Source organism: Podarcis filfolensis, assembly GCF_964270895.1.
Source record: "Podarcis filfolensis genome assembly, chromosome: 5".
NCBI classification, from domain to species: Eukaryota; Metazoa; Chordata; class Lepidosauria; order Squamata; family Lacertidae; genus Podarcis; species Podarcis filfolensis.
Window position 1 is genome coordinate 80,028,082 of NC_139608.1, and position 26,460 is coordinate 80,054,541.

Genomic DNA, 26,460 nt, shown 5'->3' on the forward strand with positions numbered 1-26,460 from the left:
CATATATTCCAAGCCTAAAGCCTATATCTCAGTGAATTCAGACTCACGCAGATTATGTGGTCTTTAAGGTGCTACTGGAAAGAAAAAATTTTTTTTTGTTTTGACTATGGCAGACCAACACGGCTACCTATCTGTAACTGAGATTATGTAGAGGTACTCAACAGAGATGTCCTCTATCTCCACTGCTGTTCGCACTTTCCACTGACCCATTGGCAGAACCATTAAGATCTGAATATATAATTGAATGAAGAGGGAACATAATGATATGCCAATAATGTAGCATTATTTGTGAAAAACCCTGAAACAACCATTTGGAGATGTCTTAGGCTTTGCTAGATTTATACACTTAGGCTCAGTTGTTTCAGGGTTTTTGCTGGGCGGCGAGCGGGGAGCATGTTGCAGCTGTTGTTGATTTGCTTGTGTATTAGTAAATTCAGTGGGACTACTTCTAAATTAGTTGTCCTAAGAGGGTCCAATCTAGAATCTAAAATTAACTGACTTATTTTATTATGACTAAACCTGGCTAAATGAAGGCTGAACGTCACAGAAGGCAAACTGTATTGGGCACAATCTAGTTCACGGGCAACTTCATTGAAGCTTCATTGAAGGCAGTAGAGCACAAACCTTGGGGGGGGGGGAAATAAGGGCAAGAAAATGAAATAAAGTGTTCAAAATATCCCCCCACAAAGGTTTTAATAGATATAAATGCCCATGTTTCAGGCTAAGGCACATACAAGTTAAACTTCTATGTCTTTAAAGCTTTGGAGAGCAACTTAACACACTCATGGTAGAAAAATCAATTAACCCTTATATCACCATCTCAAACTTCTGTGTTTTAAAAAATGGAAGACTCATTAATGGAAACCAAACATATTAACACAGAAAAGTATTACTAAATCTACTTATACCAGGATCTACAAATATAATTTTGCATACAAGGAAAATACAGCAACTTCCCACCACATTTATTGCCACCTACTCTAACCTCAGATACCAGAGACTTAAAAAGGAAAGGGGCAGAAAGCCATTGGTGCATTAAAATGTGTCTCAGGAATTTTCAGCCATTAGAAGACCTGACCTTTTATCTCTAGAACCACATGAACAGCACAACTGACTTTTTTCTATGGCAAAATTAAGCCCATGTTGATATGCTTGCACACAGAAAAGTGAATGTTTCAGTAAATGGAAAGTTAAAGGAAGACTCCAGACAAGCTATTAAAAGAACAAACTTTATTCAAAACATCCAAGTCATACATTAAAAGCCATTAAAAGAGGGAGCTTGGAAAATATGTACAGGAGAGCAAGGAAGGAGTTGGGATGCTAATTTGGAACCTGACTTAAAGAGAAAAACTGATTGTCCAAAGCACTTCCATCAATATTCTGCATTTGTACAGGATTTGTAGCAGAATAATTCCCCGTTGCAGACCAGGGAGTATAAGTGCTTGATGGCATGAAGATGTTCCCAGCTGATGGTGGAGGCTGCGTCATCATCTCCGCACCGTAATATGGAACTGGGCAGTTGCTCGCCTGGGAAGTCTCATAAAGCCCAGTTCCACAAAAAGCAGCTTGCTGGTAATAAGCAGGGTTGAATTCCAGGGAGCTCTGCTGTTCCGGGGCACACTCTCCTGGTTGCGTGTTGTTGAGAGGTGGCTGCCACAACTCTGCTCCTCCATAGCTTTCAGCATAACGAATGTTGTGTGGCTGGTAATTTTGTTGCGTGTGAATATTTTGGCTGCTTCCTGGACTGCTTCTCGGGCTGCTGTCCAGGCTGCTTCTTGGACAGGTTCTCTCACTGTGGCTATAAGGAGCTGCAGCATGATTCCCGATCCTTATCCTGGAACCTATCCTCTTTGGTGTTCTGGCCCTTCTGTTTTGAAACCAGACCTGAACAGAAGAAAGGAGAGAACCAATAAAGAAGACATTGTTACCATGAATATATCTTTTTGATCCAACAGAGAGAATTACATTTAATAAATTATGCTTCTTCCTCTGGGCTTTCTCTTTAGTTCTCTGCAGCATTTTTCTACTATCTTCAGCTCCACATTCAAATATCCCATGTACATAATCTCCAATTACTGTTAAATATAAAGCTTCTAAGTTGGAATGACTAAATACTGCTATTTGGCTGTATTTTGTTCTGCAGTATCAGAAAAAGCCACCTTTAAAAGCTGCACAAGTGTACAGTTCCACAAGACTCGCTTTATTGAAGTATAACCTGTGGATGTGAGCTTCATCTGTAAGAAATTGTCAAGTGTTTCTTAATGCCAAGTGGATGGCTGCATACAAGACTTAACATCTCTGTGTGCATTTGTGCTGGAAGGCAACACTTTATGCCTGGCAATTGTTTTAAAGATTCAATAAACTTAGCAATAGTAATTTTAAATGGCTCACTCAGAATACCTACCCATTTGTTGTGCCCTGTTTGGGGTCTTCTGCCTCAGCCTCCCAAGTTTCCTGGGGGTAATGGACTAGGCAGGGAAGTGTTTATATATATTTTTCTAAATGCCAATTTCTCTGTAGGAGAGAACTTAGTACTTGCTCAACATTTTCCAGAAAAAGCAATACAGCTTAACTCGTTTTAGTCTCCCCTGTGCAAGCTGCTTACGGCTGCAGTCCTCTGCACATTACCTTGGCAGTTAGTGTTAACTGGATCAGGCTGCAAAGGCAGCCTATAAAACCAGATTTAATGTACTTTTAGCACTAAGCCTATCCATTGCAGAAATTAGATTTCTAAGCTGGGTCTCTGAAGATTTTTTAAAAATGATGTAAACCCAGAACCCACGATACACCCCCCCAAAAAAGAACTAAGAAAGGGGAAGTTAGCTCTTGAACAAGGCGCCTTTCGCGATAAGCTGAGAGGCACCCGGGTGAACTAAGGCCTTCGACTACGCAAGGATTATTCTGAGCGTTTCAAATTGTTCCAGCATGTGCGGAATAGGGAAGTCTTGGGAGCCCCCACCATCCCGATTCTTACGTGCACACGATCTTCTTCGATCCCGATGCACCTCGCCAGCGCCTCCCTAGTCTCGTATCCGGGGTATCGGTTCTCTTCAAAGGACTTTTTTAGGAGCTCGACGTGAGATGGGCTGAAAACAGTCCTTTTTCTCCTTCCTCCTCCCACTTTGGGGTAGCTTCCTCCTGGGAAAAGACAAAGAGGCAAATCTGAAGGAAGCGCTCGGCTTAAACAGAAGCGACGCTTGCAGATCTTCCTCCCTGAATTGGTTTTGCCTTAATAATGGAGACTAACTTTAAGTAAACCTCCGGTTGCTCTGAACAAGTCTTGCATGAAAAAAACCCCAAAGAATTTTCAGTAAGAAGTTTACGCTCTTATTTCTATGCCTGCCATGGTTTTCCGTAGCCGATCCTAACCACGATTTTTAGGAAATTTAATCCCGTTTATATGAAAGGAATTTAACAATTAGAAAATGTGTGTGTAAATGCTTCATGCAGTAAAATGCACTAAATGCTTCATGCTTACAAGTAAAGATGTGCAAACCAATCTTGCGAACTGTTTCCAACCCAAGACATTTGAGCCCCTGTGTAATCCCTCCCCGGCTACCACAAATGGGTCTTTGAAAGCCTTCCCTACATCCTGACCCAGAAACAGAAACAACCTATAAATGAATACAAACCGTCGTTTATGAAACCCTGAATTTATATCAATCATTTGAGCAATTTTTTAAAGACAAGTGAACTAAAAATCTTCTTAACAATCCTCTCTTCTTACCTCGGCCGGTAGTTTTCATCTTGCAAAAGCGCTGTCTCGCTCTCTTCCAACAAAGCAGGTTTTCGCTTGCAAAGTGTCCTTTCTCCTCAAGGCCCGCTCCAGGTTTCTGGAGTTCGGCGCCTTTATAGCCCCTCCTGGCTGCCAATTGGCCGGCGCGTTTTCCTTGGAGAGAAGCGCTCCAATGGGGATGCGGCTTTTGGGGAGGAGCGAGTTTCAAGTTCACTTTTCAAGCGCTGCTTGACCAATCTAGATGGGCTGGAGCGCACCCTTCCCTTGGCATCACCCCTTAGAAAAACTGGAAAATAGCCCCGTAGGCTTGGAGATTAGTGCGCACAGTTGAAGAGAAGGGAATTGAGAAGACGGGTTGGGGAGCGAGAGAGCCAAAGAGAACTGTGGTTTATTTTTTAAAAATATTATTATGAAGCTTTCCTTTTACAGACAGAGATGCGCCAAGACTTAGGCATGTTGAAAGGCTTTGCCCAAGAAGCCTAGATGCAGCAAGTACACTCTGAAACCCCCTGCCTTTGGAGATGAAGCAGGCGCCTTCACTGCACCCTTTTCGGCGCCTGTTATAAACTTTGTTTCCTTTCCTTTCCCTTTACCTGCAAAAAGTTGCATTGTCTTTTAATCGGTGGTTTTAGCTTAACTGTAATTGCATTTTGCATGTTTTTCACTTTGACTTTTATCGATAATGTTCATACTTTCGTAAGTCGCTTAGAGGTTTTCGTTAAGGTTAGGCGGTGCAAAACTTTAAGGGAAGAATGTGAGTAACACCATTGCAAATAAAGGGGAGGCAAACTCCTCTTGCCAAGAAGTCAGTAGGTCTTTCAAGCCCAAGCGGTTGATGTTAGATGCTCGGAGTATTCAGCCCCGGACAGACGTCGCAACCAAATCCTGAATCTACACGGTCTCAAGGCACTATCGCTTGTAACTGCAAGGGGGTTGCATTCTCTTTCTTTCTTTCTTCTTCTTTTATTAAAGATTTTCTTGTTTTACAGAAGTATGTGTAATGTCTCTCGTATTTTTTTACATGTAACATTTTTACAAATCCGTTTCATTTATTGAGACATTAGGGGGAGAAAAAAGGGGGTGGAGGGTGGGGATATGAGTGGGGGTGGGGGTGGGTGGCGATGTTTCTATTATGCTTAATTTATGTAGAGTTTGGTGTCGGCGTTGCTTGTGCTGTTTACTTGTGTTCCTAACGGGGTTGCATTCTGAGGGAAAGCGAGCTTTCCGTTTCCTAGGCTTGCTTCACACGTTGCTGGTGCTTCCTTTCTTGTTCATTTCAACTATTTCTCTTTCTGTCTTTCTGTCCCCACAACTTTCACGTGGCATATTCCTCTGCCTTTCAGGGACTTGCGGCGTCCAAATAGCCTGCCGCTCCACCCTACACCCGGGGCAAGATAGTTCCCTCCGATCCTCAAAGGAACTGAACACCTTCTGAAACCTTCCAGCTCATACAATGAATGTTCCCAGTCCCTGGCAGTTTGTTAATCAGTAATGGTTCTCTGATGGTACATTCTTTGTTATTTTTGCATAAGATAATTAACACAAGGGACCCTCCCTAAGTGTACCTATAAACCCTAATCATAGGTATGCTGACTCAGAATCGGCAAGGAAACTTTTTTTCGAGTAAGAACTACATTTTTACGACTGAAAAAAAGCTTCCGTGAAGGTTGGGGGCGTTACAGAAAGATGCGGAAACCTCAGCAAACATATCAGTACTGTCTCAGGAAAGATTATCCCTGAACAAAAGAGGGCTCACACTGGGAGTGGGAGAGACACAATGAAATGTCTCTAATTTCTGCCATCATCATCGCTTAGAAGCTCGGTGTATTTCTGAAGAAGACAATTGATATAAACTTGTATTCCTGTAAGGTACTTACAGTAGGGACTAGCAGAATTTCCTGGAAAACATTTACTTGTATCCTTTGGGATACAATACGTTGCAATCTATCTCAATATATTCTTCATCATAGCGGTGGAACATCTATCAAGAATATAAGGGGTGTCTTATTCGTTCCAGAATATAGAAATGTGTCCCAACTAATTTGCTTCAAAATTCTCTTATTTTGGAAGGGAGATTTAGGATGCTGTGCAAAGTTCTTAACCCGAGGTACTATTTCTGGATTAGCAGAGTCTAGAACCTGAAGCGTCTGTAACCCGAGGTACCACTGTATTTCTAAGCATTATTTTCAGGTGGTCATAGTATGGCTTCCAGATAACATCAAAATCCAGGGATTGCGGCATGTATTAGCTGTGAAGTAGACTTTTTGATTCATCAACGTTGGAATCCAAGTAGGTCTGTTTATGATGGTATGTGAAGTGGATTCCAAACCATTTATACTTGATAGTAAATATTTCCAGACCATTTGGCCTCGGCTAGGGACATTAATATTCCATTTTTGAGAATCGTAATTCTATCTCACTTGACAGTCCTGTGAGGCTCCCACAACAAATAAAAAGCTCACAATCAAGCTGATATCCAAGTCACGTCATCCTCAGTATTAGTTTCATATCTCAAAATGGGACAAATATATGGTCTTCCCAAGAGGGTTACCAAAACGGGGACTGGGGGTGCAATGGTGCTCTTGAGGACTTCCATTGGCACCCCGAAAACATATGAGATACACACCTGAGATATATATATGCCTGAGGGAAGATAGCCGCGCCTTGTGGTGGCGCCTGGGGAGCGGCTAAGAGATAACTCTGAAGGGATTCCCTCTCGACATTGCCTCCCCTTATTACTTTCCCGCAGCATCAGCGCTATAACGAACGTCTTGCTGGGGCAACGGGGGGGAGGAGGGGTGTCCTTCCCGCTCCTCTTTCTGGTCCCAACGGCCGCCCATCCCCCACTCCCTCTCGCTTCGCCTCGTAGAATCCAGGTTGGCGCCGCGCGCCGTTTCCCGCCCAAACCGCCCCCGCGCATGCGCCCCCGCCTGTCCTGCCTTGGCGCCCTTTGGCCACGGCTTCCCCTGCGGCGTCACCCCGGTCGCCCTCCTCCTCCTCCTTCTCCCTGGTCTCCCCTCTTCTCCCCCCCCCCGTCCCCTCGGTCTACTCTTCGCTCCCTCTTAACACAATGACCCCCCCACCCCACCCCGCAGGGGGGACCCACCCGTGAGGCGAGATAAGCGCATTAGCATGTCTGGCCTCTGAGGAAGGCTGCCCCCTCTCGCCTTCCCTGCTGCTCCTGTCATTCCTTCATCCTTCTGCTCCCCTCTGGCCCCTCCAGGCTCAGCGCGGGGGGGGGGGGGGACACCGGCTGGGCTGCCCTAAATCCGCCTCTGCTTGGAAGTTTTTTCCCCTCTCCAATAAGGCTACATTTTATTTTTGGTTGATCATGATTTTTAATTATTATGAATCAAGACAGATCCATTTAGTCAGAAATACGTCCCTCTTAATCCCTACCATTTCATTAACTTATGTACTGCTTTTGAAATGAACCTCACAAAGCGGTTTACATCAATATTTCAAAACAATAAGCATCGATTAAAAATGTAACAAAACAGCAAAGGCAAAGTGTAAGGGGGAAAAGTTCAATGCATTTAGGATTGTAGCTTTTAAAAGTGTAGTTCAGTGGGAGAGAAATTTTCTCTATCCACTTTCTCCATGCAATGCAAAATTTTATAAATTTCTGTCATCCCACCTCTTATTCAACTTTTCTCTAAACCAAAAAGTCCCCAATGCTCCAAAGCTTTCCTCATTGTTCCATCCACTTGATCACACTGCTTGCCCTTTTCTCAATTATCAGAACTGGAGATCTGTGATAACGCATCACATGCTTATATGCATAGGGTGGGATGGGGGGCGCAACTAATCCCTGTCCCGCTCCCCCCCCCCGGACCAAATTGCTTTCTAAATTGCTGTTTCCTTTGCATGGCAGTGGTGGGAAGAACGCTGGGTGTTTTGCAGTAGATCACAAAGGATTGCTGACCTCACCTCCCCGTGTTTATAAATACAGTAACTGCAAAATATTCCCCCTCCCCCTCTACATTATACTGCTGAGATGAAGAATACTTGAGTTAAGCGGGAACGGATTTACGTGTGGAAAGCCTGTGAGCTCCCATTAATTCTGATTCTCCAAACAAGTTCCTGGGCTCATAATTCTTGTATTCTAAGTGTATGGCTTTTGTACTAAGCTCTTCCATGCTGGATCCTAGGTTCTAGTTAAAGCGAGGGAAGCAAATCTCTTGCTGCTTGGTGCCTGTGACTTCCAACGCCCTTATTGGGCAAATATTAGTTCTGAGTGGGCAACTTGGATGGGTAAAATAGCATGGTATTTACACCTCTTCCCCAGCGCCACAAATAGTTCTGAATCTCTACTCCCCTCCCCTCGTTTGCTGTTTTCAAACCCAACAACAGACGACTATTACAGTTCTCCCAACATCAGTCCCAAGCAGTGACAGACCTACATTTTGGGGGTCCTGAACTTGAGCTGTGCTGGGGGTCCCATCACAACTAGCAATGAGTTCTGGGTAACCACTGTTGTCGTCTTCAATGGGGTTGTTCCCTGACAGATCACCACATTTAAAAAATCAGATTTTGATTAGAATTTCTGCTCTGGGTTGTCACGTGTCAAAGTCTCTGGTGTGAATATAAATGTTTAAGGATGTGAACTAAATTCAGGTCTGGGGCCCCTCTGGGATTTGCCGCCCAGAATCTTAAGATTCATTGGTTTCGTAGATCTGCCCCTAATCCAAGCTGCTCTCTGTTTAACATAGGCAAAATGCCAGAATCTAGATGCTAGAACAGCTCTGGAGAGAGAGATAAATGTAATACAATAGATAAAAGGCAAGATTAAAACTCCCAATTGAGATCAAAAAGCTAAGACTGGAGGATAAAACCTGCAATAAGAACAAGACCCAAAGCTGAAACTAAATCTAAATGTCTCCACCTGACACATACAAAAATATTAAAGTGATGCCAGGCAAGGGGGGGACACGCATTATCTGGGGTGCCACCTTGAATAAAATAGGGGGGTCCCAGGAAAGCCCCACCCCACATAATTTGTCACATGGAACGGCACATACACACCATTTGAATGGCAATGCACATCAGTTCTCCCAACATCTGTTACAGTTATCCTGACATCAGTCCCAAGCAGTGACAGACCTACATTTCAGGGGCCCTGTAGCTTGAGCTGTTCTGGGGGCCCCTTCACAACTAGCAATGAGTTCTGGGTAACCACTGTTGTCTTCTTCAACATATCACCACATTTAAGAAATCAGATTTTGATTAGAATTTCTGTTCTGGGTTGTCTCACGTGTCAAAGACACTGCTGTGAATAAAAATGTGTAGGCATGTGGACTAAATCCCTCTGAGATTAGGTGCCCAGAATCTTAAGATTCATTGGTGTCCTAGGAGATCTGCCCCTGATTCCAAGCTGCTCTCTGTATAACATAGGGGAAATGCCAGAATCTAGATGCTAGAGCAGCTTTGGAGAGAGAGATAAATGTAATACAATAGATAAAAGGCAAGATTAAAACAACACCCAATTGAGATCAAAAAGCTAAGGTTGGAGGATAAAACCTGCAATAAGGAAAACTAGCTGCAAGTAGATCTAAATGTCTTCACCTGAAACATACAAAAACATCAAAGTGATGCCAGGCAAGCCTCTCTGGGAGTGGAAGGTGCGGGATTTATTTCCCCACATCCATCTCTCTGAATGAGGGAAAGAGTTGAGTGGTGGAGAGCAGAGGGCATATTACGCAGGAGAGACTGCTAAATCTCCAAGCCTGTGGGGCTATTTTCCAGTTTTGCTAAGGGGTGATGCCAAGGGAAGGGTGCGCTCCAGCCCATCTAGATTGGTCAATTAGCGCTTGAAAAATGAACTTGAAACTCGCTCCTCCCCAAAAGCCGCATCCCCATTGGAGCGCTTCTCTCCAAGGAAAACGCGCCGGCCAATTGGCAGCCAGGAGGGGCTATAAAGGCGCCGAACTCCAGAAACCTGGAGCGGGCCTTGAGGAGCAAGGGCAATTTTGGAAGCGAAAAGCAGCTTTGTTGGAAGAGAGCGAGGCAGCGCTTTTGCAAGATGAAAACTACCACCAGCCGAGGTAAGAAGAGAGGATTGTTGAGAAGATTTTTAGTGCACTTGTCTTTAAAAAATTGCTCAAATGATTGATATAAATTCAGGGTTTCATAAACGAGGGTTTTTATAAAGGAAGGTTGTTTCTGTTTCTGGGTCAGGATCAGGGTGAAGGAAAGACCCATTTGTGGTAGCCAGGGAGGGATTACACAGGGGCTCAAATGTCTTCGGTTGGAAACATTTCGCAAGATTGGCTTGCACATATTTTACTTGTAAGCATGAAGCATTTAGTGCATTTTACTGCATGAAGCATTTACACACACACTTTCTGACTGTTAAATCCCTTTCACATAAACGGGATTAAATTTCCCAATAAACGTGGTTTGGATCGGCTGCGGAAAACGATGGCAGGCATAGAAATAAGAGCGTAAACGTATTACCTAAAATTCTATGGTTTGTTTTCATGCAAGCCTTGCTCCGAGCAACCGGAGGTTTTTTTAAGGGCCACAAAGTGCGTGGAAATCAATGTCAGGTACAAAATCCTTCCTGTAAAACGTGAAGGCTTTGCCCTTCTGCGCTCTGCCGGGTGGGTGGTCAGCGGGGCGGTTGAAAGAATTGCCACCGAAGCGTTCTATACTGGTGGTTGTTTTACGCAGTGTAACCTCAGGCAGCGCCCGATTCTGGGGGACTTGCTCCCGGGCAAGTGCAGGCGATGCAGCTTTCCATGTCGGGAGGAAGATCTGCAAGCGTCACTTCTGTTTAAGCCGAGCGCTTCCTTCAGATTTGCCTCTTTGTCTTTTCCCAGGAGGAAGTTACCCCAAAACCGGAGGAGATAGGAGAAAAAGGACCGTTTTTACCACTGCCCAAATCGAGCTTTTAAAGAAGGCGTTTGAAGAGAACCAGTACCCCGCATACCAGACTAGGGAGGCGCTGGCGAGGTGCATCGGAGTGGAAGAAGATCGTGTGCACGTAAGAATCGGGATGGTGGGGGCTCCCAAGTCTTCGCTAAACCGCACATACTGGAAGAATTTGAAACCCTCAAAATAATCCTTGCGTAGTCGAAGGCCTTAGTTCACCCGGGTGCCTCTCAGCTTATCGCGAAAGGCGCCTTGTTCAAGAGCCAACTTCCTCTTTCTTGGTTCTTTTTTTTTGGGGGGGGTGTATCGTGGATATAAAGGCTTTTGAACATAATGCCTATATGCCTTTCGCACAACACAAAACAAGTTAACGTAGGTTCTCCCACGAATACACTAATCTTTGCTTGGTTGTTGTACCTGAAAGTGAAATTATGACCTACTCGTTAGGAAATAATGGGCATTTGGTTCTCACCTTTCTTCTGTTCAGATCTGGTTTCAAAACCGACGAGCCAGAACACCAAAGAGGATAGGTTCCAGGATAAGGATCGGGAACCATGCTGCAGCTCCTTATAGCCAGAGTGAGAGAACCTGTCCAAGAAGCAGCCTGGACAGCAGCCCGAGAAGCAGTCCAGGAAACCTCCAAAATATTCACACGCAACAAAATTACCAACCACACAACTTTCATTATGCTGAAAGCTATGGAGGAGCAGAGTTGTGGCAGCCACCTCTCAACAACACGCAACCAGGAGAGTATGCCCCGCAACAGCAGAGCTCCCTGGAATTGAACCCTGCTCATTACCAGCAAGCTGCTTTTTGTGGAACTGGGCTTTATGAGACTTCCCAGGCGAGCAACTGCCCAGTTCCATATTACGGTGCGGAGATGGTGAGGCAGCCTCCACCATCATCTAGTAACTTCTTCATGGCATCAAGCACTTATACTGCCTGGTCTGCAACGGGGAATTATTCAGCTACAAATCCTGTACAAATGCAGAATGTTGATGGAAGTGCTTCGGACTCTCAGTTTTTCTCTTTAAGTCAGGTTCCAGATTAGCATCCCCACTCCCCAACTCCTTCCTTGCTATCCTGTACATATTTTCCAAGCTCCCTCTTTTAATGGCTTTTAATGTATGACTTGGATGTTTTGAATAAAGTTTGTTCTTTTAATAGCTTGTCTGGAGTCTTCCTTTAACTTTCCATTTACTGAAACATTCACTTTCCTGTGTGCAAACATATAAACGTGGGCTTAATGTTCCCATAGCAAAAAGTCAGTTGCGCGGTACTTGTGGTTCTAGAGATAAAAGGTCAGGTCTACTAATGGCTGAATATTCCTGAGACACATTTTAATGCACCAATGGCTTTCTGTCCCTTTCCTTTTCTTTTTAAGTCTCTGTATCTGAGGCTAGAGTAGGTGGCAATAAATGTGGTGGGAAGTTGCTGTATTTTCCTTGTATGCAAAAGTATATTTGTAGAGCCTGGTATAAGTAGATTTGTTAATAAGTTTGGTTTCCATTAATGAGTCTTCCATTTTTTAAAAAACAGAAGTTTGAGATGGGGATATAAGGTTTAATTGATTTTTCTACCATGAGTGTGTTAAGTTGCTCTCCAAAGCTTTAAAGACATATAAGATTAACTGGTATGTGCCTTAGCCTGCAACATGGGCATTTATATCTATTAAAAACTTTGTGGGGGGATATTTTGAACACTTTATTTCATTTTCTTGCTCTTAATCCCCCCCCGTTTTGTGCTCTACTGCCTTCAATGAAGCTTTATAGGAGGGTTGCCTGTGAACTAGAGGTACCACTGTATATGCCTGAGGGAAGGTAGCCGTGTCCTGTGGTGGCGCCTGGGGAGCGGCTACCAGATAACTCTGAAGGGCTTCCCTCTCGACATTGTCTTCCCTTATTACGTTCCCGCAGCATCAGCACTATAACGAACGTCTTGCTGGGGCAACGGGGGGGGGGGCGGAGGTTTGTGTCCTTCCCGCTCCTCTTTCTGGTCCCAACGGCCGCCCATCCCCCACTCCCTCTCGCTTCGCCGCGTAGAATCCAGGTTGGCGCCGCGCGCCGTTTCCCGCCTAAACCGCCCCCGCGCATGCGCCCCCGCCTCTCCTGCCTTGGCGCCCTTTGGCCACGGCTTCTCCTGCGGCGTCACATCGGCCGCCCTCCTCCTCCTCCTCCCTGGTCTCCCCGCTCCTCCCCCCCCCGTCCCCTCCGTGTCCTCTTTGCTCCCTCTTAACCAATGCCCACCCCACCCCGCAGGGGGGACCCACCCGTGAGGCGAGATAAGCGCATTAGCATGTCTGGCCTCTCAGGAAGGCTGCCCCCTCTCGCCTTCCATGCTGCTCCTGTCATTCCTTCATCCTTCTGCTCCCCTCTGGCCCCTCCAGGCTCAGCGCGGGGGGGAGGGACCGGCTGGGCTGCCCTAAATCCGCCCCTCCTTGGAAGTTCACTTTTGTTTTTGGTTGATCATGATTTTTAATTATTATAAATCAAGACAGATCCCTTCAGTAAGAAATACGTCCCTCTCAATCCCTACCATTTCATTTACTTATGTACTGCTTTTGAAATGAACCTCACAAAGTGGTTTACATCAATATATCAAAACAATAAGCATCAATTAAAAATGTAATAAAACAGCAAAGGCAAACTGCAAGGGGGAAAAGTTCAATGCTTTTAGGATTGTAGCTCTTAAAAGTGAAGTTGAGTGGGAGAGAAATTTTTCTCTATCCACTTTCTCCATGCAATGCAAAATTTTATAAATTTCTGTCATGCCACCTCTTATTCAATTTTTCTCTAAACGAAAAAGTCCCCAATGCTCCAACCTTTCCTCATTGTTCCATCCACTTGATCACTCTGCCGGCCCTTTTCTCAATTATCAGAACTGGAGATCTGTGATAACGCATCACATGCTTGTATGCATAGGGTGGGATGGGGGACGTAACTAATCCTTTTTCCCACTCCCCCACTCCAGTCCTAATTGCTTCTAAATTGCTGTTTCCTTTGCGTGGCAGTGGTGGGAAGAAGATGGGAAGAACGCTGGGTGTTTTGCAGTAGATCACAAAGGATTGCTGACCTCCCCTCCCCGTGCACAGTAACCGCAAAATAATCCCCCTCCCCCTCCCCCTCTACCACAAATTTGACGCCCAGAATCTTAAGATTAAATGGTTTCATAGGAGACCTGCGCTTGCGTATCCAATGCACTGTTTTTAAAATAACGTAAGCTTTTTTCTAGCGTAAAATGAACGCAAATTTAATCGTCTATTAATAAAATATAGTTTGCTTACTCAGCTTAGATTTCTTTCGTTGCTTGCCACCGCTGTTATGTTTACCGTCTTATTCGCATTTGATACGATTCCTGGCCGTTGCCACTGCCTCCATCCAAGGCGATGTACAAATCTATTTAGACGAGAGAGGATGCTATGAGGGGTATTGGAATTAAGTTGTTCCAAGCTTCTGCGTCGATATGAAATAATTTACACTTGCTTCTTTTTAGAACAACAACAAAAACTTTTTAAAAGGCACAGCCTGACTCCCTCCTTTGGCAATCTTCGCGGAGCTCTGGCCCAATGGTTGCCATTGGTTTGATTTGAATTAATTTTATAATGAATGATTTTAGAGTGTTGTGTTGTGTTGTACTGTTGTACTGTTTTATTGTTGTTAGCCGCCCCGAGCTCGGCTTTGGCTGGGGAGGGCGGGATATAAATAAAATTTATTATTATTTTATTATTATCCGTTTAAGATAGGAAGTGTGTGCTACCTGGTAAAGCGCGGGGGGGGGCGTGTTCTTTGGTTGGACCGCAAGTATGATTTTTGTACGATGCAGGTGTGGGACACCCCACTTTATTCAGTTCTGGGGTAGTTACTTGCACTGGCTTGGGAAAGAAAATGTGTAGCAGGCGCCGGAAAGTTCTTCTCTCTCTCTCTCTCTCTCTCTCTCTCTCTCTCTCTCTCTCTCCCCCCTCACCTCTGAATTCTCTTCTCTTCAGTTGCCTGCATTGGATAATGCTCCAAGTCGAAACGTGCCAACAGCGAAATATTAAGCATATCAACGCCGGTTTTTAAAATGTATTTTATTACTTTTTCACATGCAATGAATACCATTTAAAATGCAATAAACGACGTCAGCTAGTCTGTCGTTTCTTGGAATCAACATCAGTTTATGGTTGGAACCACTGCTTAAAACCAAGGGCTAAGGACGAAATCACAGGCTAAAGTAGGTCAAAATCAATTGGTTATTACTGGCGGCCGAAGAGTCAACTGCCAAAGGGGTGGCGAGGGAGGGAGGGAGGGAGGGAGGGAGGGGGTTGACTCAGTTTAGCAAAACGACGGAAGAAAAGGTGACTCCCTCTTATCGGCTGAGAAGGAAGGGTGGGGTTCGCCCACCGGAGATAAATGCCCAGAACGAACCCCCAGCAGAATAGCAGAGTGAACCTGAGAGAGTTAGTGTCCATTTTTAAGGCAAAACCAATTCAGGAGAGAGCGAGAAAGAGTTTTTTCATGACGGCAACCAACAACGAAGGTAACAGAAACATAAAAAAAAAGATTATTAATTCACTGTATTTAAAAAACAACAACAACATTGCTCTAATGATTTATAGGGGAATTAGTAGGAAGGAAGACGATTTCTGTTTCATCTGGGTCAGGATCCCGGCGTAGGGCAGGCTTTCAAAGACCCGTTTGTGGTAGCCGGGGAGAGATTAAACATGTCTCACTATTTCCTGGGAAGAAGCCCAGGCAAGACTGCTTTGCACACCTTAATTCGTAAACACCAAGCATTTAGTGCGTGGAAAGTGCGATCCTATACAGGACACACTTTCCTGAACGTTAAATCCTTTTCAAATAAACGGCGATTTAATTTCCCAATAAACGTGATTAGGATCGGCTGCGGAAAACGATGGCAGACATAGAAATAAGAGCGGAAACTTCTTACTGAAAATTCTTTGGTTTGTTTTCATGCAAGCCTTGTTCAGAGCAACCGGAGGTTTATTTAAAGGCCACAAAGTGCGTGGAAATCAATGTCAGGTAGAAAAGCCTTCCTGTAAAAAGCGAAGGCTTTGCCCTTCTGCGCTCTGCCGGGTGGGTGGTCAGCGGGGCGGTTGAAAGAATTGCCACCGAAGCGTTCTCTACCGGGGGTCTTTTTACGCAGTGTAACGTCAGGCAGCGCCCGATTCTGGGGGACTTGCTCCCGGGCAAGTGCAAGCGATATAGCCCTGAGCTTTCCATGTCGGGATGAATGCTTTCCATGTCGGGAGCATGTCAAGCGTCGCTTCAGTTTAAGCTTGCCCAGCGCTTCCTTCAGATTTGCCTCTTTGTCTTTTCCCAGGAGGAAGCTACCCCAAAGTCGGTGGAGATGGGAGAAAAAGGACCGTTTTTACCCCTGCCCAAATCGAGCTTTTAAAGAAGGCGTTTGAAGAGAACCCGTACCCCGGATACGGGACTAGGGAGGCGCTGGCGAGGTGCATCGGAGTCGAAGAAGATCGTGTGCACGTAAGAATCGGGATAGTGGGGGTTCCTAGGACTTCCTTAAACCGCAAATAATGGATAAATTTAAATCGCTCAGAATAATTCTTTCGTTGTCATTCGAATGCCTTTGCTCATCCAGGTGCCTCCGAGCTTAACGTGAAAGGTGCCTTATTCAAGAGCCAACTTCCTCTTTCCTGGGTTTTTGTCGGGTTTTATTTGGGGGGGGGGCTGTTGTACCGTGGATGTAAAGGCTTTTTGTAAGGGGTGGGTGCGTTGTGTCCCCTCCTTTTCAACTGTAGGAAGAAATTGTGCCCATACTTGTTCAGAAATCCTGGTTCCTGATTATGGCTTCCTTTTCCTTCCCACTCAAATTATTGGAGGCACATACTTTCAAATATCAAAGGTTCTGGATTTGAACAGTAAAAACTCTTAACAGACCTGGTTTCAACCTAATTTGGGGATAAAACCATCTGGTTTTCTGGGCCACCTTTATAGCCTGATCCACCTGACCGAACTCCCGAGGGAGTGTGCATAGGATATTCCTATTAGGATGGCATCATTCAGCACCTTGCATTGAGAAACCAAATGTCCAGCATTCAGCTGGAACTACACTTAAGCAACATTGCTTTTCTAGCCAATGTCCCGCAAGTCCCTAGTTCTCCCACACTGAAAAAATCACACCACACGAGGCACAAATATTCAGCGGTCCTCTGAGCTATAAAGTGAAATTATGACCTATCCATTTGGAAATGATGGGCATTTTGTTCTCTCCTTTCTTTTGTTCAGACCTGGTTTCAGAACAGAAGAGCGAGAACAAAGGTGACTGGTTCCAAAACAATGATCAGGAACCGAGCTACAGCTCCTTATAGCCGCTGTGACAGAAGAAGAAGTCCATTAAACAGCCTGGGGAGCAGCCCAAAAAGCAGCCATGCAGCTTCCATTATCCCGAAAGCTTTTGTTCAGACCTGGTTTCAGAACTGAAGAGCGAGAACAAAGATGACTGGGTCCAAAACAATGATCAGGAACCGAGCTACAACTCCTTATAGCCGCTCTGACAGAAGAAGTCCAAGCACTCCGAGGAGCAGTGCAAGAAGTTCGACGCAGCAACATTATCCTGAAAGCTATGAAGGAGCAGGGTTCTGGCAGTGACCTCTCAGCACCACGCAACCAGCAGAGCCCGTCTATGCAGCACAGCAGCAGAACTCCCAGGAATTGAACCCGGTTCATTACCAGCCAGCTGCTGTTGGTGGAACTGGGCTTTGTGAGACTTCCCAGGAAAGGAACTGCCCAGTTCCATATTATGATGCAGAGATGATGAGGCAGCCTCCACCAGGGCTGGTAACTTCTGCACTCCATCAAGCAGTAAAACTCCCTGGTCTGCAATGGGGAACAGTCATGCAATGGGGAACACTTATGCAACGGGGAATTATCCAGCTGCAAATCCTGTGCAAATGTTGCTTGAAGATTACCAAAATGGGCAGCAAAGCAATATCTTCCCTTCTCCCGACGCCTTCTAGGGTTACTCATCCATCTAAATACATTTTAAAGTTTTTCAGTAAAGTTTGTTATTTTAATGCCTTTGTCTGGGATCATCATCTGGCTTTCCTTTTACTGAAGCGTTCTCTGCCCAAGCAAGCTAAAAGCACTTGTATATTGAAATCAAAAATAAATGCTGAACAATTGGCCACTTGTTCAAATAAGGACCAAAGTCAAAATCTGGGGTTAGAACAATTGGGTAAATGTTTCAAAAGGTTACAATTTTGCTTTTGTTTTTGTCGGGTTGGTGTGGGTTAAATGTTTAGTTGGGGTTGGCGGTTACTTTGATTTGGGTATAAGTATAAACTGTTCATTATTATTATTAGTATTATTTATTATTACTATTGGTTTCTTGGTTTGCTATTTATTTGTTTTGTTTTTTAATGTTTGATGCATTGTGTTGTAAGCACAATATATTTTTGTACTTTTTGCAGAAAACAATAAAGCATATATAGATATAGATATATACGTGTGTGTTTGTGCATGTGATTCTATGGGGAGGGATTTTTCTGAGCCCTGCCTGCCTGCCATGCTACATAATGCCCTCCCTTTTTGAAATGTTGCCTGAATACAGAAAGGGATTGGTTCTGCCGGATCCCCTCTCTGCTTTTACGTCCAACTTCCACGAAGGAAGAGTTCACCCAAACCAAAATCCACAGTAGCTTGAGGATGTGACTCAGACATTGGGTTAAATCATGGAATTCAAAGTGTTAAATGAGGATGCTAATTGAGAGTATTGGGAAAGCCTTACAAGATTCCAATCTGTTTATAATGCTACACATTATCACTTCATCATTCAGTATTTCCTCTTGTCCCTAATCTTAAACCAAGCTAATCCTTGCTGAGCTTCTGACATCCAGACAAGGGACCAATTCTGCTTATGTGGTTCAGGGTTTGCTTTCCCTCTGCTTTCCAGCTAAATGGTTCTGAAACCGAGTTTCAATTCCACGAGCTTATTTCTCTATTTCTATCCCACCCAGAGGCGCCCACTTGAATAGAAGATGGGGGGGGGGGAGGCCAGGTAAGCCCTGCCCTGGTCGATTGCCATTAGAACATTGGGGGGGGGGCAAGGGACCTGGGCCCAAGAGTTGGCTCCTAGGACCCCACCTTTTCCCCTGGGACCTTGAGGCGGCCCACCTCCTTCTTCCCTCTCCGCCCCCGACACCCCCGCGAGGGAGAGCAGCCTGAGAGGCGCAAAGGCACCCGACTGAGCTTCGGGGCTGGTAGTAGGGTGTGTGTGTCTGTAGGGATTGTGGGGTGTGTCTCCCCTTATTACTTTCCCGCAGCATCAGCGCTATGACGAACGTCTTGCTGGGGCAACGGGGGGGAGGAGGGGTGTCCTTCCCGCTCCTCTTTCTGGTCCCAACGGCCGCCCATCCCCCACTCCCTCTCGCTTCGCCTCATAGAATCCAGGTTGGCGCCGCGCGCCGTTTGCCGCACAAACTGCCCCCGCGCATGCGCCCCCGCCTCTCCTGCCTTGGCGCCCTTTGGCCACGGCTTCTCCTGCGGCGTCACAACGGCCGCCCTCCTCCTCCTCCTTCTCCCTGGTCTCCCCTCTTCTCCCCCCCGTCCCCTCGGTCTCCTCTTCGCTCCCTCTTAACATGACCCTCCGCCCCACCCCGCAGGGGGGACCCACCCGTGAGGCGAGATAAGCGTATTAGCATGTCTGGCCTCTGAGGAAGGCTGCCCCCTCTCGCCTTCCATGCTGCTCCTTTCATTCCTTCATCCTTCTGCTCCCCTCTGGCCCCTCCAGGCTCAGCGCGGGGGGGGGGGGGCACCAGTTGAGCTGCCCTAAATCCGCCTCTGCTTGGAGGTTTTTTGTTCACTTTTGGTTTTGGTTGATCATGATTTTTAATTATTATAAATCAACACAGATCCATTTAGTCAGAAATACATCCCTCTCAATCCCTACCATTTCATTTGCTTATCTACTGCTTTTGAAATGAACCTCACAAAGTGGTTTACATCAATATATCAAAACAATAAGCATCCGTTTAAAAATGTAAGAAAACAGCAAAGGCAAAGTGCAAGTGGGAAAAGTTCAATTATTTTAGGATTGTAGCTTTTAAAAGCGTAGTTTAGTGGGAGGTTGGATCTTATTATTTTTTGTTAAATGTGAACCTCATTTTTGTTCCAAATTGTTGCTCTCTAGACCAGTTTCTATTCACCCAGACCAAATGATTCTGCCAGCCTGACCAGTTAATACTTAAACTCTTCTGTATTGCTTCATCAATGTGATTACACTATTGACAGAGAACTTTGATCACCATGTTAACATCTATGATGTCATGAATAGCTCTATGTGAATTGAAATTTACATGGATTTGCTGAACATTCAGATGTCTATCTAAATAGTGTGTGAAGCAATCCTAAGAGAATGAAAACTTGGGAAACTGCTCTGCTTGGCTGTCCTACAATTGCATTCAGGATAAGAATAAGACTACAGTGAGGGCAGGCAGATCTCTGAAGCACCAGGTGCGTATCTTTTCTCCTCAAACTACTTGCCAGCTCAAACACTGCACAGAATTTTCCCCCACCGATTGATCTACATTGGATTATTTCTGTCTGATTTAGGGATGCAGGAAGAGCTGCTGATTTGTTCTATTTGTCTAGTTTTAGGAGGGTTTTAAAAACAATCAATTAATTAATTAAAAACATTTAAAGACAGAAAAGAGAGAGAGAGAGACATTGCACATACTTTTGTAAACCAAGAAAATCTTTAGTAAAGATACATTAAAAAGAAACATTTAAAGACCACTTGATTGTAATAGAATCTCTATAAACAAAATATTAAATACATTCCATTTCTACATGCCTAGATAGGCTAGCCTAAGTAAAAACACCTTTAGCAGGTGCCGAATATAGTACTTTTTTGTTGTTATTTTTATTTTCCAGTGCTTGCCAGTTTTTGTAGGTCAATGCCAATAAAGATTTGAATAAAAATAGCTATTTTGAGAATCATTTCTGAAAATGGCCTCTCTTCATAGTTGTTTCTTTTTTAAAAAAACCAACAACAACAAATAGTTTGTTTCTACTTCAGTTTCATACTTTCCAAATTTCTCAGTTAAAAGAGGGTTTCCTATTCAGTAAGACAATAGTTACTTTAGTGTGAGTGAATATATATGTACAAGTAAACACACACACACACACACACACACACACACACACACACTTTTATGGGGCCTGGATACATTCATGTCCTGTTAACATAGCATGGAAACATTCCTTTCATTTATGTTGCCTTTTGTTTCATTCATGTTGCCTTATCTAGCTATGAACTCAAGAGATGGCCCTAGACAAGTTCTGTCTCTCAACCCTAGCCCCTTGGAATGTATATAAGTTAATGATAAGGTTGGGCTTGCTTGTGTCCATAAAGAAGATAATTATTTAGAGAGACAGAGTCATCTCAGGCTGATTTGGAGTTGATGGTCCAACTTCCTTGGCCTGAGCACAAATTATCTATTCAGTTAACTGTGAGAGAATTCCTCATCTGAAAATTAAGATTACAGGATTTCTTTGTATTACAGCCTTATTCCTGGCATGATGAACCATAATTGATCCTGAGACTGATCACTGCCATTGTGTGAGTATGTTTTAACATGCAGCCTGAAAAGAAGAGGAGTTCTGAAGCATGTGGACTACCCCTACTCATTGGCAGAGTTTGCTTGGAAATGTTTTGCTTTGCTGATGGCAGTAAGCCCTTGTGACTTCCAGCAACCTGCCTAGCATATCAGTTTGTATAGAATACTAAACCATGGCTTACTAAACTATGGTTTATTAAACCATGGTTTAGCTGCATTATGTGTGAACCCAGCCCATAACTATGGTTTATTTACTATGGTTAAATGTTCTAGCTGGTTTAGAAATCTTAGCTAATGTTAACCATAGCTTAGTGTTACATGTGAACCTGGATACCCTCCTTAGCTATGGTTAAAGTGCCATCGCCCAAAAGTTGTAATGTTGTCAATGAAGTGGTGCAAAAAATTCAAACTGCTCTCAAGATACATCTGCTCTCACTGTGCTTTTAATGATTCTACAATGCATTGAATCAAGATTTAACTGATTATCTGCCTGATGCCTCAGTTGTAACCATGGTTTATTAACTATGGTTAATGTTAATAAGGGGTTAGTGTTACGTACAACCAGGCCAATGACATGTTCTAAGATCTGATCAGTAGCTTCAGTAAGAATTTATAAACTAGTTTGTGAAGGGTTTCCTTCTGGTGGTGTTTTTTAATTTCTAATGGTAAGATGCCTAAAAGAAAGATCTCTGGGGGTTTTTTAAAGGTGAGTTGGAATAGTTTCTTAAATTCATTATAGATGTTATCCCAGAATTCCCCAATGACCACATATGGTAAAATAACCCCACATCTGTTTTACATCTCCAACAAATCGGTGATCCTCCTTTATACATTTTCACTAGTTTCAAGGGGGTATGATGCCATCTATATACCATCTTGGAATGCTGGTGGCACTGTGGGTTAAACCACAGAGCCTAGGACTTGCCAATCAGAAGGTCGGTGGTTCAAATCCCCGTGATGGGGTGAGCTCCCATTGCTCGGTCCCTGCTCCTGTCAACCTAGCAGTTCGAAAACACGTCAAAGTGCAAGTAGATAAATAGGTACCGCTATGGTGGGAAGGTAAACAGTGTTTCCGTGCGCTACTCTGGTTCGCCAGAAGTGGCTTAGTCATGCTGGCCACATGACCCGGAAGCTGTTTGCCGGCTCCCTCGGCCAATAAAGCAAGATGAGCGCCGCAACCCCAGAGTTGGTCACAACTGGACCTAATGGTCAGGGGTCCCTGTTCCCTTTACTTTATATAGCATCTTCATGGTGTTTTCCCTAGAGGAACCACATTCTAACATGCAGCACATTTTGAAGACTGGGCCTGATTTCTGAGTTCACATAATGTGTATAGATATCCATTCCACTGTACATTCTATTACCATTGCCACTGCCCTTTCTAGAGTGCTGAGAGACTAGAGTGCTCCAGTTTTCTCAGGGACAACATTTTGTGTTCTTCACAATACTAACAAAGCCTTTTGACTCTTGGTCGTTTTTTCTTTTTTTCATTAGAATGCCTTTGCTTTATTTTAATTCATGGCATTTGACAATTTTGTGCAAAACAAACCAGACATTTTAACACACAAGGCATTTGTGATCAGTTCCTGACAGTACTGAGTAATCATTATTTAAACAATCTTTATTATTATCCCTTAACAACACAGTTGTGGCAGTTTGACTCCTCCCACCAATGTGAACAAAGGCTTGCTAGACAGCTGATCTCAATCTAGACTCAATCTGGAGATCAGTGATAAGGCATCACATGTTTGCAGCTGAGGGGTGGGGTGGGTGGAGTCAGAAAGAGCTTGAAAGGGGATTTTTAACCCTTTCTGCTTTGTTTCCCCCCACCAATCTGAATGGCTATTTTCTTCACATGGCAGGGATGGTCAGAAGGTAGATGAGCTCTAGGTGATTTTAAGTAGTTCAGAAAGGATTTCTGACTTCCCCCTGTTTATCAATAACAGCAACAAAGTAATCCCCCTCCCCTAAATTCAGAATTGTACGTTCTATACAGTAAAAAATAAAATAAAATGGGGCAGGGGAAAACAAATTTGCTGCATGGTGCCTGCAACCTCCACCCTTCCTGTTGGGCAAATATTAGCTCTGAGGGGGCAACTTGGGTGAAATGGCATGGTGTTTTAAACCCATTCCTTAGCACCGCAAACAGATCTGAATCCGTAACTACCACCTCCCCCCCCCATGTTGTGTTTGCCATTTCTAAAATTAACAAGAAATGAGTTTATTACGGATCTTCCAAAATTAGGTCTGGCTTGGTTCCAAGTCACTTTCTCTGTAACAGAAAGTGTTTTAGTGTAGGAAGTAGATTTCACATAGTGCATGGAGTAAATATATGGAGGTGTGGGCTTTAGAATTTGTATCAGGATGATAGATTTGAATGACTCCCAATACATAGATTGAGTTCCCAGGCCATTAGTTGTTTATCTCTACTCAGTAAAGAAGTAAGGAGTTTTGTTTTGTTTTTAAAAGAAGCATGGTAAGAATCAGAATGGATTGTAAATCTATTACATTCTTCTTTTTTATTCATTTTTGCTTTTAGCAATTATCATCTCACATAAATCATAGTCATTCTACACATAGGATTCCCTGAATCCCCAGACTTCCCTCCACCTTTCCATGGTTTCCCAATATCTTCTTTTCCAACTGCAGCATATAATATTCTCTATATTTTCTTAAAACTCAGCTTTTAGCATAGTTCCCACTACATTGCAAGAGCTGTTTGGAATCCTGCCAATGTTTTTAATTGTTTGCAGTGTTCTTTTAAGTAACTTATAAAGTTTCCCCATTCTTTATTAAATTTATTGTCCCCTTGATCTCTGATTTTCCCAGTCATTTTTGCCATTTCGGCATAGTCCATCATCTTTATCAGCCATTCTTCTTTTGTAGGTACTTTGTCGTCTTTCCATCTTTGGGCAAATGGCAGTTGTTGTAGCATACATAAATTGTCTATTCTGATCCTTAGGTATTTCTGGATCTAAAATTCTTAGTAAGAAAGCTTCAGGTTTTTTCACAAAAGTAATTTTAAACATCTTTTTCAACTCATTATCAATCATTTCCCAATATGCTTTTGTCTTCTTGCACGTCCATCACGTGTGGTCAAATGTGCCTTCTTTCTCTTTACACTTCCAACATATATCTGTAGCTGTTCTATACATTTTTGCTAACTTGGTAGGAGTTCAGTACCAGCGATACATCACTTTCATATAATTCTCTTTCAACATACAGCATGTTGTAAATTTTAAATCTTCCCTCCATAATTTTTCCCATGATGCCAATTGTATAGTATGTCTAATATCGCTTGCCCGTGAATCTATCACATTCTGATTCTTGCAGTGCATTTTAAAAGAATCTCCTTTTGAAATATGTATGAACAACAATCCCATTTCTGCATTGATCGTGAAGACCTTCACTGCTGCAAGAATTTGACTATGCACTTTGGAAAGTATGATGGTTGAATTGAAAATGAGTTCCTTGTCTTGCCAGCCACAGAATTTGGCTGAAGGCCAGCAAGTTGCTAACCAATCAGAGAATCAGGAAACCATCTTAAAGTGCCTACAAAATAGAAAAGGTTTTGTCAAGTGTCTGAAGTTCAAAAGGCAGGAGAGCTGTCTAAACTCAGTCAGGACTGGGTCCATAATATTGAATGCATAGAATCTGTAAATTACAAGCTGTTCATCTGAACCATGGGGGACCACCACCAACGTCTTCCCTGAAAACCTCAGTCATCAAGCTGTGATATAAGGGATCAGATGGGCTGCATCCTCCAGAAACTCCTGTAACAGCTCCTCCACCACTCTCTTCACCATGTTGCCCAAGAAGGGGGTATTTGCAAGCAGATGGTGGTTGTCGTAAAGCACAACAAAAGGTGCAAGAGGAGGTTGCAACGGGCACAATGACACTTTTTCCTCTCATGCCTTTGGGCCTGCTCTCGCTTAGGTAAATTGCCCCCACCTCACTGAACAACCCTTTACCCAAAGGTTTCTTTCCCTTTTCCCTTCAAATTTCTAGCCCCAGAGTATCCTGCGGTGGACCTTTGTGAAGGAGTAACTAGTAAGTTGGATTCTCAGACAGGTTTTCTTTAAATAAACAATAAAGATTTATTTAAGGCAAGATAGTATATAACACAAATGGATTTAATTTAGGTTAGTTCAGAAATAAAGTGCGATTTCACTTTAAATTTGTCCTCAGTTGTTTTTGCATTATTGGTTTGGTTCCTTGATACTTTCTTTCAGTTATCCACCCCCTTTAGCAATCCTGCTCCTGAGGTACTTTAAGTAATTGACCACAGGGCTCTCCACACCCTCTCCCTTCACTGGGTCTGGGAGTTTCTTCTTTTCCTTAGAAGAATCTATCTCTCCCCTCCAGACTAGATTTGAGTCCCAAGTACAGTAGGCGGTTCCTTTCCAGCTCCTACTTCTCCTGGCTCAACCTCTGCCTCCCAGTAAAATTCCGGTCTATTCCTCCTACAGGACACCACACTCTGTCCTTCACAATACGCTCAGAGTGGAAGTTGTTTTTTCCAGAGCCAACTCTTTCTCCCATTCAGTCTTTATACCTCAGCCTGTCTCCTAACCTGTCTCCCTAGCTATCTCCCACCCTCTCCAACCACAATTCCAACCCACTTCAACCAACCCTCTCATCCAAAACCTCTCCTTTTAAATTCTCCTTCCTGGAACCTCGGCCAGTCAGAGGCTGCCATTCATTAACAATCTGCAGGCAGGAAAAAAGAAAGAAAGAAACACTTGTTGATCCTGTTGATCCAACCTGTTCAGAGGAGAGGATTGATCACATCAGGTCAATTACCTACTTAGTTTAATCTGTTATAAAACAAGAGTGACTACAGAACTGAAAGCCTCTCTTCTATCTGAGATGCATTGGTGACACTTTCCTATCACAGGCCTTGGATGACAGCCCATTAACCTAAAAACACCTCTTCATGAGTAACAGGCCATATAACAGGATTGTGGACAAGAGGGACCAGACGCTGTGGCAGTGCCAGGTACCAACTTTATTCCCGTATCTAGTTTAACATAATTATTACAGGAGCTAAGAATGTCAATACAACCTGAGGGGCTAATTCACCTGCTCATCTTCCAAAGTAATATATGCCATCATTTGCCAAGAATGACCTTCTAGCTGGTCTATGCAAAAGAATGAATGAGCACAAATCTGAAATGGCAGTATAGAAAAGCCAAAAAGGGAACATTTCAGCTTCTCAGGATGCTCTGTCACTGACCTTAAGGTGTTCATTACTGAATGAAGTGACCTCAAA

At 43.8% G+C, this 26,460-nt stretch overlaps 4 protein-coding genes and 1 long non-coding RNA gene across 8 annotated transcripts in view; 3 read left to right on the top strand and 2 right to left on the bottom strand.

The window, feature by feature from the left end:
• The window catches only part of LOC310762959 (uncharacterized protein), a 27,432-nt gene extending 15,657 nt beyond the window's left edge, over positions 1–11,775 (top strand). The window contains exons 3-5 of the mRNA XM_083614856.1: positions 9,584–9,780; positions 10,558–10,721; positions 11,097–11,775. Coding sequence (XP_083470982.1) covers positions 9,759–9,780; positions 10,558–10,721; positions 11,097–11,660 — 750 coding nt within the window. The 5' untranslated portion in view covers positions 9,584–9,758 and the 3' untranslated portion in view covers positions 11,661–11,775. The remainder of the gene's footprint in view (positions 1–9,583; positions 9,781–10,557; positions 10,722–11,096) is intronic.
• Positions 1–18,071, top strand: part of LOC310762970 (double homeobox protein 4C-like) — an 89,459-nt gene extending 71,388 nt beyond the window's left edge. The window contains exons 1-3 of one of the 2 annotated variants that reach the window (XM_083614883.1): positions 14,874–15,127; positions 15,932–16,095; positions 16,858–18,071. In XM_083614883.1, coding sequence (XP_083471009.1) covers positions 15,001–15,127; positions 15,932–16,095; positions 16,858–17,052 — 486 coding nt within the window. In that variant the 5' untranslated portion in view covers positions 14,874–15,000 and the 3' untranslated portion in view covers positions 17,053–18,071. Of the gene's footprint in view, positions 1–14,873; positions 15,128–15,931; positions 16,096–16,857 lie in introns of those variants that run through there. The other variant, XR_014548324.1, reaches the window with a different exon arrangement.
• Positions 1–26,460, bottom strand: part of LOC310763016 — a 143,757-nt gene that overhangs the window by 86,301 nt on the left and 30,996 nt on the right. The window lies entirely within an intron of this gene.
• The window catches only part of LOC310762963 (uncharacterized protein), a 27,472-nt gene continuing 2,227 nt past the window's right edge, over positions 1,216–26,460 (bottom strand). Inside the window, exons 1-3 of one of the 2 annotated variants that reach the window (XR_014548320.1) lie at positions 5,614–5,872; positions 2,975–3,138; positions 1,216–1,884 (exon numbers count right to left, since the gene is read on the bottom strand). Coding sequence is in view for 1 of the 2 variants with exons in the window: in XM_083614864.1 (XP_083470990.1) it covers positions 1,321–1,884; positions 2,975–3,138; positions 3,728–3,746 (747 nt within the window). In the remaining variant the exon portion in view is untranslated. Of the gene's footprint in view, positions 1,885–2,974; positions 3,139–3,727; positions 4,318–5,613; positions 5,873–26,460 lie in introns of those variants that run through there. The other variant, XM_083614864.1, reaches the window with a different exon arrangement.
• Positions 19,644–26,460, top strand: part of LOC310762950 (uncharacterized protein) — a 24,866-nt gene continuing 18,049 nt past the window's right edge. Inside the window, exons 1-3 of one of the 2 annotated variants that reach the window (XR_014548310.1) lie at positions 19,654–20,082; positions 21,135–21,190; positions 26,086–26,187. The gene's annotated coding sequence lies outside the window, so the exon portion shown is untranslated. Of the gene's footprint in view, positions 20,083–21,134; positions 21,191–26,085; positions 26,188–26,460 lie in introns of both variants that reach the window. The other variant, XR_014548309.1, reaches the window with a different exon arrangement.